This window comes from Mugil cephalus, chromosome 12 (assembly GCF_022458985.1).
Source record: "Mugil cephalus isolate CIBA_MC_2020 chromosome 12, CIBA_Mcephalus_1.1, whole genome shotgun sequence".
Lineage (NCBI taxonomy): Eukaryota > Metazoa > Chordata > Actinopteri > Mugiliformes > Mugilidae > Mugil > Mugil cephalus.
Genome location: NC_061781.1, coordinates 7,345,491 through 7,358,880, shown reverse-complemented (window position 1 = coordinate 7,358,880; position 13,390 = coordinate 7,345,491). Strand labels below are relative to the sequence as shown.

At 45.2% G+C, this 13,390-nt stretch overlaps 1 protein-coding gene across 1 annotated transcript in view; it reads right to left on the bottom strand.

Moving 5' to 3' along the window:
• Positions 1 to 13,390, bottom strand: part of ptpn4a (protein tyrosine phosphatase non-receptor type 4a) — a 68,055-nt gene that overhangs the window by 37,232 nt on the left and 17,433 nt on the right. Inside the window, exon 2 of the mRNA XM_047600442.1 lies at positions 4,890 to 5,044. Coding sequence (XP_047456398.1) covers positions 4,890 to 5,027 — 138 coding nt within the window. The 5' untranslated portion in view covers positions 5,028 to 5,044. The remainder of the gene's footprint in view (positions 1 to 4,889; positions 5,045 to 13,390) is intronic.

Sequence of the window (13,390 nt, the reverse complement as noted above, 5' to 3'; positions counted from 1 at the left end):
GGAGTTACGGCTACATCTGCCTCTGCTTCTCTGTACCTCTCTGTAAAACAATAATAAAAGGAAAAAAAAAACATACACACAAACACTGCAGTGTGTTTTTCAGGTGTAGAAAAGACTTCGAGGATGAGGATGAGGATGGTTGTTCGCCAGCAACGTTCGCTGCCAAGCTACTGATGATGAGTAACACTCACATTCACCATCAGCCCATTTAGGAAATGTAATTACTCAAAATGTACACAAGAGAAGAAAAAGCATCAAGTTTGAGGAAAATCATTTGAAAAAGAAAACTCGCTAGAAGATCGGTGGAGGAGTTCTGAATGAATCGTAGTCATCAGATTTATACTTTCACTACAAAATAATGGGCGGCCTTCAAATGGGCTGTTTTCACGAGTTCGGTTTCACAAAAGCTAGCTTAAGGCACGGACACACCAAACCGACACGCCACAACTAATGAACTGTCAACGGTGACGTCAAATTAGACAAAATGGTTACACTTGAACGCATCGCAAAAAAAAAAAAAAAAGCTACAGCTGACAGCCAGCTGGCACAGACCGCATGGACGAGCCACTAGTAGCTGGGAGGCTGGAAAACTAGAAAGACCTGCAAACCATTGTGCAGAGCTGGCCCCTCCTTTGCTATATTGATTAATTGGTCTACAGTGCGCACTCGTTAGACAATCGTGGCTCGGAAAAGATGTGTGCATTTGAATGTTCGGCCGAGATAGACATTCAAATTGTCGCTTCCGTTCTTTTGGTCGCGCGCCGCTGCTCTAAGCTGATCAGCCGATGAGGAGAGACCTCTCTTACCAACATGCTCAATCGGCTAAAAAAAAAAAAAGACAGTGACAAGAAAGTGGCAAGTGCCGAGAACCACAGACACTCACCTGCGGCCCTACACCAGAAACAGAAAAAAAAAAAAAAAAACAGCTAAAAAGTGTCACCATGTATCTATGGAAACAGGTACGTTTACATCTACAGAGAGTAATAAAGAATCACACGTGCTGCGTGGTGTACTTCGCCCACACATACTATACGACAACCTCACACATCCCAATTGTCGAAACGGACCATATGTGGTTAATATTTCGCCTTCTCCAGCCATTTAGATGGAGACAACAGGAGCGTGTGAATCACCGTCGTTTGCACGCGACTGTGATTTCATGGTGAACACGGTCGACCCCAGCTGATCACATGAAAACCATTTGATATTCTCGAATCTGAAAGATGGATCCACTCAAACTGTCTGATCTGTTGCTGGACAATGTCACTGAAAACCTGAAAACATCCATTTAAACACGGGGAGCAGTTGTCATAGCAGGTTGCATTTAGATGCTTTTTGTGCTGCCGCTTTGTGTAACGTAGCGCGAGCTCAGCAAAAGCCTTTCACTGCAAGTTCGTCTGCCGTCTGTTGCTGCTGCTGCAAATGCATTTACTGCGCGGAATTACTCCGACGGCGCTCGTGTGAAAAGTGTTCGTCAAACTGCGAGAAATAACGGACACAGATTCCTTTTCTAGGCAACTTTCTTAAACTTGATTATTACCAAGCTGCTGATGCGTACTGCGAAGAGCTGTGGTGGCCACTTTGCAGCAGCGTGCTATCATGGTGATCTTGTTTATTTGGTCTTCATTACCAAAGTAGCACTTACGTTTTTACGTTATTAGGCGTAAGCTATGCTGCTACGCTGCTTTCCACACGGAAAAGTCTCATTCAAGAGTGGCCGTAGAATTATTTATCCTTTTGCTCTTTCTTTCCCTACTTGCTCTTTATTAAGAGCTGCTTTATAACCAAATAGCTGGATGTCTGCGTGGTGCATAGTGGTTACTATGGTTACCTCTGCTGTTAACCTGAATAAATTGTGGTTCTGACCTTGCTTTTGCATTGGTGAAGAGGTGGGTCGGCAGTGGGCAGGCATTATTTTTACATTTCTCGTCATCCATCAGGCTCCTGCGCTGCAACGGACTCGTCTTCATGGTGGTATCATTTCAGCCAAAGGCTTCCCATTTAGAAGATCATCAATACCAGACACACACCACAAGGGCCACGGTTCCCATGACAATAAGCGACCGCTTCTGGATTTTCACTCTCCGCTAGAGCCGCGGCCAGTCGGGCCAGAGAGAGGATCAATAGACGCATTGTTGCTCCCGGGATGGCCCGTCTTTCCAGGAAGTTACTGCTGCTGCAGGGGTCTGATCAATGACACTGACAGAGAGACCGACAGAGGCCGAGTCATTCATTCAGCACGACGCATGGAGAGGGGAGCCGGAGCAGAAAGCAGAGAGAGGGCGAGGAACGGTCGGCGTCGTGCAGAAGGCGTCGTGTGAGACAGAAATCCACGCAGTTTTTTTTTTTACGCCGCGAAGGCAGCGTATCGTGCAAACCGAGGGGCGTTCGCGAGAAATCAGTGCATTTGAAGTAGTCTCAAAACACTAAAAACCAAACATTTGCATTCCAATATATCAGTCCCCCAATAAATCCTCCTTCACGGCCGCTCTAATGTTCGGTTTACGTTGAAACGAGGCCAGAAAAGTGGGAGCTAAACTGTGCGATCGTTTAAGAGGATGCAGTTTGTGTTGCTGCTAAAATGGATTAAATTAAACACTGACGTGTTTCTGCTATTCAGCCCAGCGCACAGACGAACATGTGGCTGTCCAAATAATAGAAACATGTGCTGGAACAAGACAATACAAATCAAACTGCAACAAAATGAAGCTCCCTCGTTTTTTTTTTTTTTTGAAACAAATGCTTAATACCATAACCTTCATGAAGATAGGATGTAGGACTCTTGCATTACAAAGCATTTTTTTTCACCATTTAGTATTTGTTTTGTAGTGTGCACCACAGAGGTAGCACAGCAACACTTTGTGGCAGGAAGTGAAAGATCTACAGGTTACGAGCTAGAAACTTCATCCCCTCCACCACTCCTTCCAGGAAGAAGGTCCAAAGTACCACTGGCCCAGAAAAAAAAAAAAATCCTTCATTCCATCCGCAATCACCAACCTAGAACGTGCCCCCACCCCCATGCGCCAGTCATGTGCGTTTAGAGTTTCTCGTCTTCTGATGAGAATTGTGCGATTGTTCTTTGTGAGGCCTGTCAAAGAAGAATTCCTGTCACCATTTGGGACAGGCCGAGCGTATCTATCTAGCCATCTAGCGTGCAAGAAAACGCATTAAACGCGTGTCGTCATCCGTCTCTCTCTCTTTTATTCAGAGGAATAATGGCTTTACTACCACGCAGGGCTGAGAGACGCGGTTGTAATGTGCACATTAACGTTTCTGCATTTCTGTGGGTACGTGCGAAAGTAATCACTCACACAGACCTGAACACCCACAGGAAGAGATGCGTCGGAAAACGGTATTATTAGAGAAATTGTGTTTTCTGACTCACAAAGGGAATTTCCTGCCTCATTCTGTCATAACTCTGATCAAACACGTTTGTGACAGAGAGAGACAAAAGGCCACTGAGAGAGAGAGCGAGAGACGGAGGATTTGAACATCACTCACAAGCCAAACCCCGTCACCCAGTTTGAAGCACATGCTGCGCGCACAGGCGTCGCTTTCTGTCCCCTCAGGGCGCGCCTGTGAGTTACTGAACCCTTGTAAGGAAAGATAAACGCTACAGATCGAATGATCAACCGCCGAAATTGAAACTTGAGGCTAGAAAGGTGGGGGAAAGGAATTTTAACCTTAAAGGACTATTGGAATATACCACAAACCAAACGAAGAGAAAACTGTGGGCTGTGTTTTAAATGTCTGACTGCATGCAGAGACGCACAGGGGCTTTTCCCTCACCGACACTTAAATTAACCAGAGGTGGGAATGAGGGGAAATTCACACTCAGTATGTTTACCTGCACATGCAAAAAATATATATATATGCCTTAATCTGACTCTAACTGGACAACTTAAGTGCATGTAAACACGTTACTCTGACTAATATCATTATATTCAGCTATGACACCCACATAATGTGACTGGAAATCGATTTTCACCGGCATGTATACACCTTAACTGGAGTTTAACTAGACAACGCATGTGCGCATGCTCCACAACTCCTGGGACAGCGCATGACCCCAGAGCAAAAACATCCAAGAAAGACGGTCGCAGAAGATGAGGGATAGCGCATATCTTATGTGCACCATAGGTAGCGCACTCATTACATACAAGATTAAACCAGCTGTACTATTATCAATCTAGCTGTTGTTTGAAATGCCGGTCTGCCGCATGGACGACTTCAGCTGTTTATTATATGGCGTAATAGGTCAACTGGAAAGGGGGTCCTATTAACCTGCCCCCTAGTGTGGAGGAGGAGGAGGACATATTCCCGCCAGTTATTCGATTTTCTCCGCTGCATTTAAACTGCGACAAGTACCACATTCAGAAAGTAAAAGTTTGAGCATAGCTTGATAAAGTTGTGCATGTAAACACACTGACTATCGGGAGAAGTGGGAAGAAGTGCAGTGTTGCTACTGTAATCTCTTCTTTTCCTTTTTTGTGGGGATTTAGTTTATATACATATATGTGTGTGTGTGTATATATATATATATATATATAGTGTCAGGGGTACATTCTGAGCCTTAGGGATAAAACCGCATTCATTTGCTTGCTACTTCATGACTAAATGAATATCCCAATACTTTTGTGTTTGGATTAAAAGGTAAACTGTACTGACTTCCATCAGCCGGTCTAAAGTACATCACTGGGTTTAGTGAGCCTTCAAAAAGTAAATACAGAGAAACATTGTCCCACAGTTTTTTTTTTAGCAATGCAATGTCAGCGTTCCACCCGGACTCATTTTTAAATGGTAACATTAAAACAGGCAATAATTTGACTCTACAGTTTTGCCTTTGTCCATTTCAACTCTATTCACCTAAACGCAGGGGCTTTACTTACGCTGACTTTGAATGCCTGGACAGTGTTGTCCAGCAGCAGTACGTTGCACACAACCTGTGTGTGCTGCCTGTCTCGCTCCAGCTCCGTCGCCCGTACATTGTAGGATCTGCCAGCAGGCAAGCGGAAGCGCGCGCTCATCACGCTCCTACCAGGGTCTGCAAAGAGCAAAAGGAGAAAACGATGAGCGAGACAAACGAGAGGTGACGAGCAAACGGGGGAATCGTTACGTCGTGGTCTGAAGTGTGAAACCAAACCGGCATGTCACACTGCTCGAAACATACACATGCCATAAGAAACCGTGTTACCCATGTGACAAAGACCCCCTTTGATAAAGGCTCTACCAAAAAAAAAAAAAAGAGTCAATATGTTGTATGTCACGTTGGCTTCCAGCTGTCTTAGTAGAGACAGCCATGCAGCAGCACAAGCCTGTACAGGCTCAGTGAAGGAGCAGAGAGTGTACTTCATGAGAAAAGAATGTCAATGAGAAGGCAAGCAGCAGATTCTCTACCAAAGGGGGGAAGAAAGCGCACGGCAGCCAAACACCAGAACACTTATGAGTTAGAGAAAAAGAAATAAAATGCGTCTTTCTAGAAAAAAAAATAGCATGATACTTCAAGTATACCTCAAGGAATATTGCACACAAAGCAAGAACAGAGGAGTAAAGATCAAGAGATCTAGTCCTTTCAGCTGCCTGCTCTTAATATATTATTATATAACTATTTAAAACTACTACTACTACTATTATATAACCATTTCATGGGTCAGCGCTTTCTAATGACCACTTATATCTTTTCAGGAAAAAAAAAAAAAGGTCAATAGTCTAATGTTCCTCTAATCGTTCCATCGTCGACGTGCCTGTGGGCTATAGGTGATGGTCGAGGAGGGAGCCCTGTCTGCTCATCAGAGGGGATAAATAATAATAATAATTCAATCAGAAGCTGATCCATTTAGAACACGTCCCTCGTTACGGAGGCCACATCTGAGTGACTCGCATGGCAAATGTGCCTCGATTCTGAAATTACAGAAGAAAACGAGAACCCTCGTAATCGTGCCACACTGTTTGAACAATTCTTTAAAAAAAAAAAAAAAGAATATATGGAGGATTATTTTGGCACCAATACTAATGGGATTGTAGTTGTATTGATGGGATAAACGAATGTTACATTTTATTTATCCCTGACAGGGTAGTTTCTGAGAAACGCTACATGGAAGCTTCACAGCGGCGGCTGGAGCGCAGACTTCTAAGACATGCACCTGCACATAACACCACGCCCTTCGTTTGCACAGATAATATCTGACATGTTACACGCCGGGCTGCAGAGGTAAGTGCTTGCAGGTTTGCGTTTCCTGACGGTTTCCTCCATTTACGGCCTACGTCAATGTAACCGGTTGGTGGCATCGTATTTAGAGCACAAACATTAAAGTGGTATCAAGTTTCTTTTGTCGTAAAAGGAATGGAAACAAGCACACTTCCCCAAAAATGTCCGACTGTGGCCTCACAATAATGTGTGTCCAGCTAACCTGTAAAACCGTTGTATGCTTTTCATTGTCTTGTAATTGCTGTCATTTCTGATTATATGGTTTTACAACTTAACTGTCAAGTATCCAGCTGAAATGTTTACGCTTTAGGTTAGTGGCTGACATATTTGTCTGACTAATTCAGAAATGCGAACCGGGCGGCCATTCGCATTTTAGCTCTTTCTGCTGCGACGTTTTTTTTTTTTTTTTCAGGTTCTCTTGTTTTGTTGCTTATCATATGCCTTCGCAGTGGGCTCCGAGAGCTTCCCGTCAGCCTCCTGCTCTTTTTATCCTCTGCTGATCCGCCACGACAGCAGCCATGATAACCCCACGAGGGTCACCGCCCCGCCGCCGAGATCTGCAGAAGAAACCGCGTGTCGCCGCGCATGAGCGCAAAGCCCCGCGACCACTGGCAGATGGCGTGCACTTCGCGAGCGCACGCGAGCAGATCCGACACTTGAGGCCGCGCTAGTAACAGCCAGACGGTCCACCTTATCACCTCTAGACACTCGAGCGTCACGCACACGGAGAGACGGCGAGCCGACGGGCGGACGTTTTCCGGTGGAGGTTCCTCTGTAGGCGTCTGGCCTTAGGTTTTCTAGGTGTGTCATACCACAACTCTGACACCTCTGCCTTCTAAGCTTTTAAGCCGCGTTGAATAAGCGACAAAATGAGTCAGTGAGAGAGATCACACCACCGGTGCACAATAAGAAAAACAGAAGTAATAAAAAAAAGAAATAATGAAGTTCAAAGGGTAGAGAGAAGGCGCTCCTCTTTAACACCTTTATCTGATCGGAGTATTCAAATATGCAAATGTTTTCGCAAGTGCGTCATTTTCAAGAACGGGTAAACGTTAGAGCAGTCGATGGTCTGGCACGATTCAGGAAATGCCAGCTATGTAAGATGGCTTGTAACTCTTCCTAGGCCAATAGTAGCTCTTCCGGTTTCCCGGATGCCAGAGAGCGTACGGGCCAGCTGGCCGCCGGCTGCAGCCTTTGTGTTCTGTCCTCTCAAGTGCAACACGAGAAGACGTCACAGTCAGCCTTCCCCGCCGCCGCTCCTTTGATGTGGGCCCGGTTTATCCGTAACCTTAACGTGCAATTTCTTCGCTTGTGATTCCACACAAGCAGAAAGTGCAGGTACTGCACAAACAGAGGAAGTGTTTTTCATGCTCATCTGCATCTCGGGTCACACTACACTACTCGTCAAGAGCCACGGATAAGCCCCGGCTAAATGCCTGCAAACCTCGGGCGCTCATAAACAGGAATAAAGAGGAGCTTGGGCACAGAAATGTCCCTGCTGTATGACGACCAAGGTGTGAAACGAGGTGTGGTTTTACAGGGAGTATGTGGAGAATCATATCTTGGCCGGGCACAGTGACATCGCTCCAGAAAGTGTTTCGCGAAACGTCCTTTAAAAGGTTTGATGAAACGAGTGTATTCGATGCTTTGTGCTCGTGCCTTCGATGCAGCTGCTGGAGAAAGCTATGCCCATTATCCGAAGGGTTTTAGCCTCTTGAAATTCCTGTAATTTTCACCTAAAGTGCCTAAAAAAGCAAAACGGTAAATATAAAAGCTGGCCTTGAACCACCTGGAGTACACTGATATATGACACTGAATTTTTAAGAATCTACTCAGTGCTACTGGCACTGATTTTTGAACGCACCAAAAGGTGGTTTTTATGTTCCCTTAATTTGTTAATAATATTTGCCTTCAAAATACCTGTAGCTTGGTGGTGTGGACTAGAAAACACAACGAGATCACAGCATGAAGTCTAACCTAGTCTCGCTTCAAATTTGACAATAGAAACTGGAGGACATTTATTGGACCTTTGGCAACGTAACAGGACCATTTTTGTTGGAGTTTTATATCTAGTTTATATTATGGAATACTGTGAGGCTCAATAAATGAGTAGAACACGTTTATGAATTTGCAACTAGTTTAGCTTCCCAAAGGTGCACAACATGTAATGGCACATAGCCAGGGTGAGAGTTAAACCCTAAACCCTAGTTTATGTTTCTGCGTCAACTGGACGGCGTAGCTCCACTACTTTCCCGGGGATGTGGGGGACTCCATCTTTAGAGCCAGAGTCTGTGGAGAACAGACCCAGAGTAAACCATGATATCCATAATTCGACCACACGTCCTCCAGACTCGCTCACGTTTTCATTTAATTACTCCTACGCTCTTCTCTACCTCCACCACTTACAAGGAAATGTTGGGTTATTCTCTGTACTGTACTGTCTTTTTTTTTTTTCACAACTATCGCGGTCCCACAGGACCACTTTACAGAGCGGTTGGCATAGTAACCGGTGGTCACCATTATGCAACATCCTGTTTCTATAGCGTCAAATAACTTACTAGAACAAAACTTATCCTCATGCATCAATATTAGATTAACTACCTGAAATAACAGTGACGAGTATTTTAGTGTTTCATTTCCCATCCACTAATATTTCCTCAGAAATGTAACTACGAGTCACAGCGACAGAGGCCGCAGGAGCAGTGATTGGTCTGACTGGCACCGCAAATTGATTCGAACCGATTCGAAAGTAAAAATGGAACCAAAAAGAAAGAAAGACTGCTGAGGTTTGAACTGCGAAATTTCTGGGAACTTTTGGCAAAAGCTTCAGTCGCCATTGTTGAAAGCGAAGCAGGAAGTGGAAGCAAAAATAAACCCAACTGGTGTTTGGGTGGCAGCTTTACAGAGCGAGCCAGACTGACAAGCATAAATGGCTCAGAGCGACATGGTTACGTGCGTAGGTTACCCCATCTATGCCTCGCATATGAAGCACTTAACCCTAACCCCGCGGATGGGCCGTCAGCACGGCAGCTAGTTGACGGCTTAACTAACTTATTTATATGTGAACAGGATAACGTAAGTGATGCCTTCGGTTACTGAGAGAAAAAAAAAATTCCGAACACTTTCAGCAACTAAGAATAATTAATAATCTTTCTGTGGCTCTTGACAAGTCTGACAAAGTAATCCCCGGTGATGTCACTGGGGATATCTCAGTTGCTGCTTGGAGATTAAAAATGTTTCAAAGGCAAGTGCATAATAGCAGCACCGCTAAGCCGCCCCCACTTATGTCAGAATACATTTTTATGCAGTTATGAAATACAGCATTAGCCTACACAAGGATAGAGCACATTACATCACACGGTGAAATCACAATATCAGTGTGGTCATTGTTTATGAAGTAATTTTGAAACTAAACATATTATTTGATTCGTATCACGGCCGACGAAGACATCACCACAAACGATAACAATACTGTAGGGAGAAGTATGGTCTCTGTCCAAACATGAGAGTATGTATTGTGGACGATGAGGAGCTGTTCTTGCTGTGGGTGTTCCCAGTTAGAGCAGTACAGTCCGACCGCCGACCGAACGCACGTACGCGGTCACAATCGAGCGCACACGCCCAAGCAGGGGTGCGAAGCCACAAAGTCATGCAAATTCAGGAAGACACAGCGAGCGCAGCGCAGCGCAGCGACGCCCGCCGCAGCGCTGTCACCTTGGGAGACGACGGAGCGGACGGGCCCGGGAGATGAGCAGGAACGGATGCAGCGGCGAAGCCATGCAGAAGGAAAAAGGAAGGATGGAGTGATGCGCTGCAGTCACACGGCTCGCACTGAGGGGGAGCTGTGGGACACGCGGGTGATGAGCTCCCACACGCAGACCGTCTCCGCAGGCCGCGTCGCCTGCTCGCTTCCTGTCCTCACATCCTGCCCAAGACCACAGAAGGGCTCATCCCATTTCCCCTCATTAACACCTGCATTACTGACTTTAAATATGGGCAACTTTAAAAGAAATTATTTTTTGAAATAGCATGGACAAAATATTTTTATCGTGTTGTTTTAATTTCTCCGTCTGTGATTCTTATCTTGGTTCAATAACCCAGAGCTGCAACCACGACTAAAGCATATTAATAAATTACAACTTATTATATTCCAGTAGAGCGAGCGCTTTTTCCTCATTTGTTTTGTTCGGAGGATTTTTCGCTGTTTTAGTGCGGCGCGTTTTCTCTTCTAGAGACCGATTCCATTGTGTTCTTGGGTTCTCCTGTAAGGACACGCATTGTTTTCGTTCCGGTATTTTCCGTTCCGTCTCATTCTACTGTATCCTCCACGGCCCCCGTTCTATTGTGCCGCTTTCCTTTCTGCTCCGTTCTATTCACAACGTTCTATAATTTTCTGCTCCGCTGTGCTCTTTTTAGCGTTGCTCTGCTGAGCTGGACAGGACGGCCACGCTCCCCTGAGAGAAGCCTCCGGATCTCCGGAAGCACGCTACCATTATTGCTTCCTGCAGTCAGCAGAGCTTATAAACAGGCAGGAGTGCGTCTCTCTCCCTCTACGTTTGTGTGTGTGCGTGTGTGTGTGTGTGTGTGTGTGTGCGTTGGTATGAGGGCCCTTGACCCCTACAGCTTCCGTCACTGGTGGGCTCTCTCAGCTTCCCTCGGGTTCTCTCGGCTTATTGCAAATACAGACGGTCCTGCAGCCTTCCTGTCTGTATACAGGAACACGTATAAACACATGTATACACCTATGTCAACACAATGACATGCACAGAGACACACACTGGTTATCCAACAGCAAAGTCAGGCCGTGGGCAGCTGAGCTGCATCAGGGTGCACACCGATAAAACGTTATTTGCTGAACTAAAAGAACAAACGTCTTGAGAGCGAATCTAACAAAAGGCACGGTCCCGGTTCAGATACGGGCCGACTGCTGAACTTTATTCACCCTGCGAATTTCTATTTATACCCGCAAATTCTTCAAAGATACTACGCTACGTAGTTTTGTTTTCGATTTTTTTTTTTTTGTCCCTTTGCGTTTCTTGGGAACAGCTGAAATAAGAAGCTAGCAGTCAGGAATCCCAAAGGAACGACCGCTTCACTGTGTTTCATAAAGCGTAAACTAGGCCACAGACAAACAGGTGGTCAATTACAGATGTGTGCCACTGTGTGTGTGTGTGTGTGTGTGGGCAGACACAGTTTGTGATTGCAGCGTTCATAATAAATGCTTGTTTTAGAGAAAAAAAGAAAAAAAAAGCCCTCATGGATGATTTAAATAAGAACGTAGAAATGGAGCGTGATCACCGCACAGAGTGGTGGCGTTCATGTGAACGGAACAGAGATACATGGTATTAAACCCCCCCTTCCCCCCCCGCCGCCCCCATCAGACCACCTCCATGCGCCCTTTGATTGCACCTTTTTCACGTGGGCCAACAACAGCGGGCGACAGGGTGCACACGCTGAACTCGCAGATTCAGACAAAACATTTCTGATGCGTCTTTGTGGGGGTCGGTGGGGAGGCTGCAGCTCAAGGAATGCAGGCGGCGGACGACCTATGGCCTCGTTTAGGGTTCGCCATATGTGGCCCCGGCTGATGGTAAAGTCATACAGTGGAGTGGGGAGCAGAGGAGTGGAGAGGGTTTTCTTTTTTCGAAATCCTTTATACAACAACAACAGCAGCAGCAGTTAAAAGGATGAACGTTAGAGCAGTAACTCCCAACCTCATGCTTGCACCTCTGTAGAAAATAAGCAAAATGTGAAATGAGGTCCAACCGTGATTCACTACAGCTCCGCGTGCACAGTTCGGATCAGTCACAAACTCTGAACGTGCGTTATAATCATGCCCTAGACTTTCTGTTGCGCACACGCAGCTTTACATGCAGAATACGGCGAAGCGAATCGAATTTAAACCCATCGTAATTCAGTCACACAAAGTCGTACGTGCCTGCAGACCTCTGCTTGAACTTCACCGAGCCCTCATGGAACAAGCCTCTCCTGACGCATGAATGAAAATCCTGAGTCAGCCGGGCCGGCTGCGCCGATTCGTAAAAAAAAGGCTACACAGCCCGTTCCAGTTCTCAGTTTCCCACAGCACTTCATTTGTTATTTCAACACAGGTGAGAAACACGCGCTACGGTGTAGAATGAGTCAAAGAGTAACACTACCCTGACCTTTTATTATTGAGCACTGTTAGGCAAGATGTCCTAGAGGAAGAAGGCCTAAAAATAATATCCAGTTGCATTTTAATGCTACGGCAAACAGATTAACTTATGTCACATCATGCAAAACCTCTGAAACCTTTCTCTGTGTAGGGTTTCTGGTGGTGTGTCTCGTCTGTTCACTTTTTATTTAAAAACCCAAGATGTTTTTCTGTTTACATAAGCAATATTTGTCACTATTCTATTGTCACAGTCCCCATTGTGCTATATAAATAAAGCTGCCTTGCCCTGCCCGGCCCATGTAACAGCTTTTTGTTCTGAGTCTTCGCTCCCATTCGTCAACTCCACGTCCATGACATGATGATTCAAGACAGTGTGTGACATAAATAAATAAACTCTCAAATGTACTATTAAGGATAACTACAAAACATATGAAATCTTTTTGGTCATTGCTGGACTGGATACTGGACCATGCACTGGGATTTTTCCCTTACATGCACTTCAAATGAGACAAATGTCTTCAAGTGAAAATTTCAAAATGTGCCAGAAAGATGAGATTTGAGCATTAATTCTGGTTTAAAACAACAGAAGAGAAAACTTTCTTGATCCATGCTGCAGTCTCTTCATACAGACACATATGCTCCACTCAATGGCGTGTCAATCAGTAGCATAAAGGGTAACGGTGCACATTTGAAATCTATCTGAAACGACACACACTGATCAGCCACAACATTATGCCCATCTTCTGCTGGGAATCTTTTGGACCTGGAATTCACGTGGATGTTACCTGAGACCAATGACACTCCCAGCAGGATGCAGCCTGACACACACACAAAAACGGTTTATGACTAACTCAAAAAACAAAACATGTAAGCAGCCTTAGCTGAACCCTGAAGACGCAAGTCTCCTTATTTATTTATTTGTTTTTTAGTAAAAATCCGATATCGAAAAGAGAGAGGTGCCGCTTGAGATTTTTTGATTGCAGATTTCCTTGAAACACACTTCATTCTCTCCCTCTCCTTGACTTCTC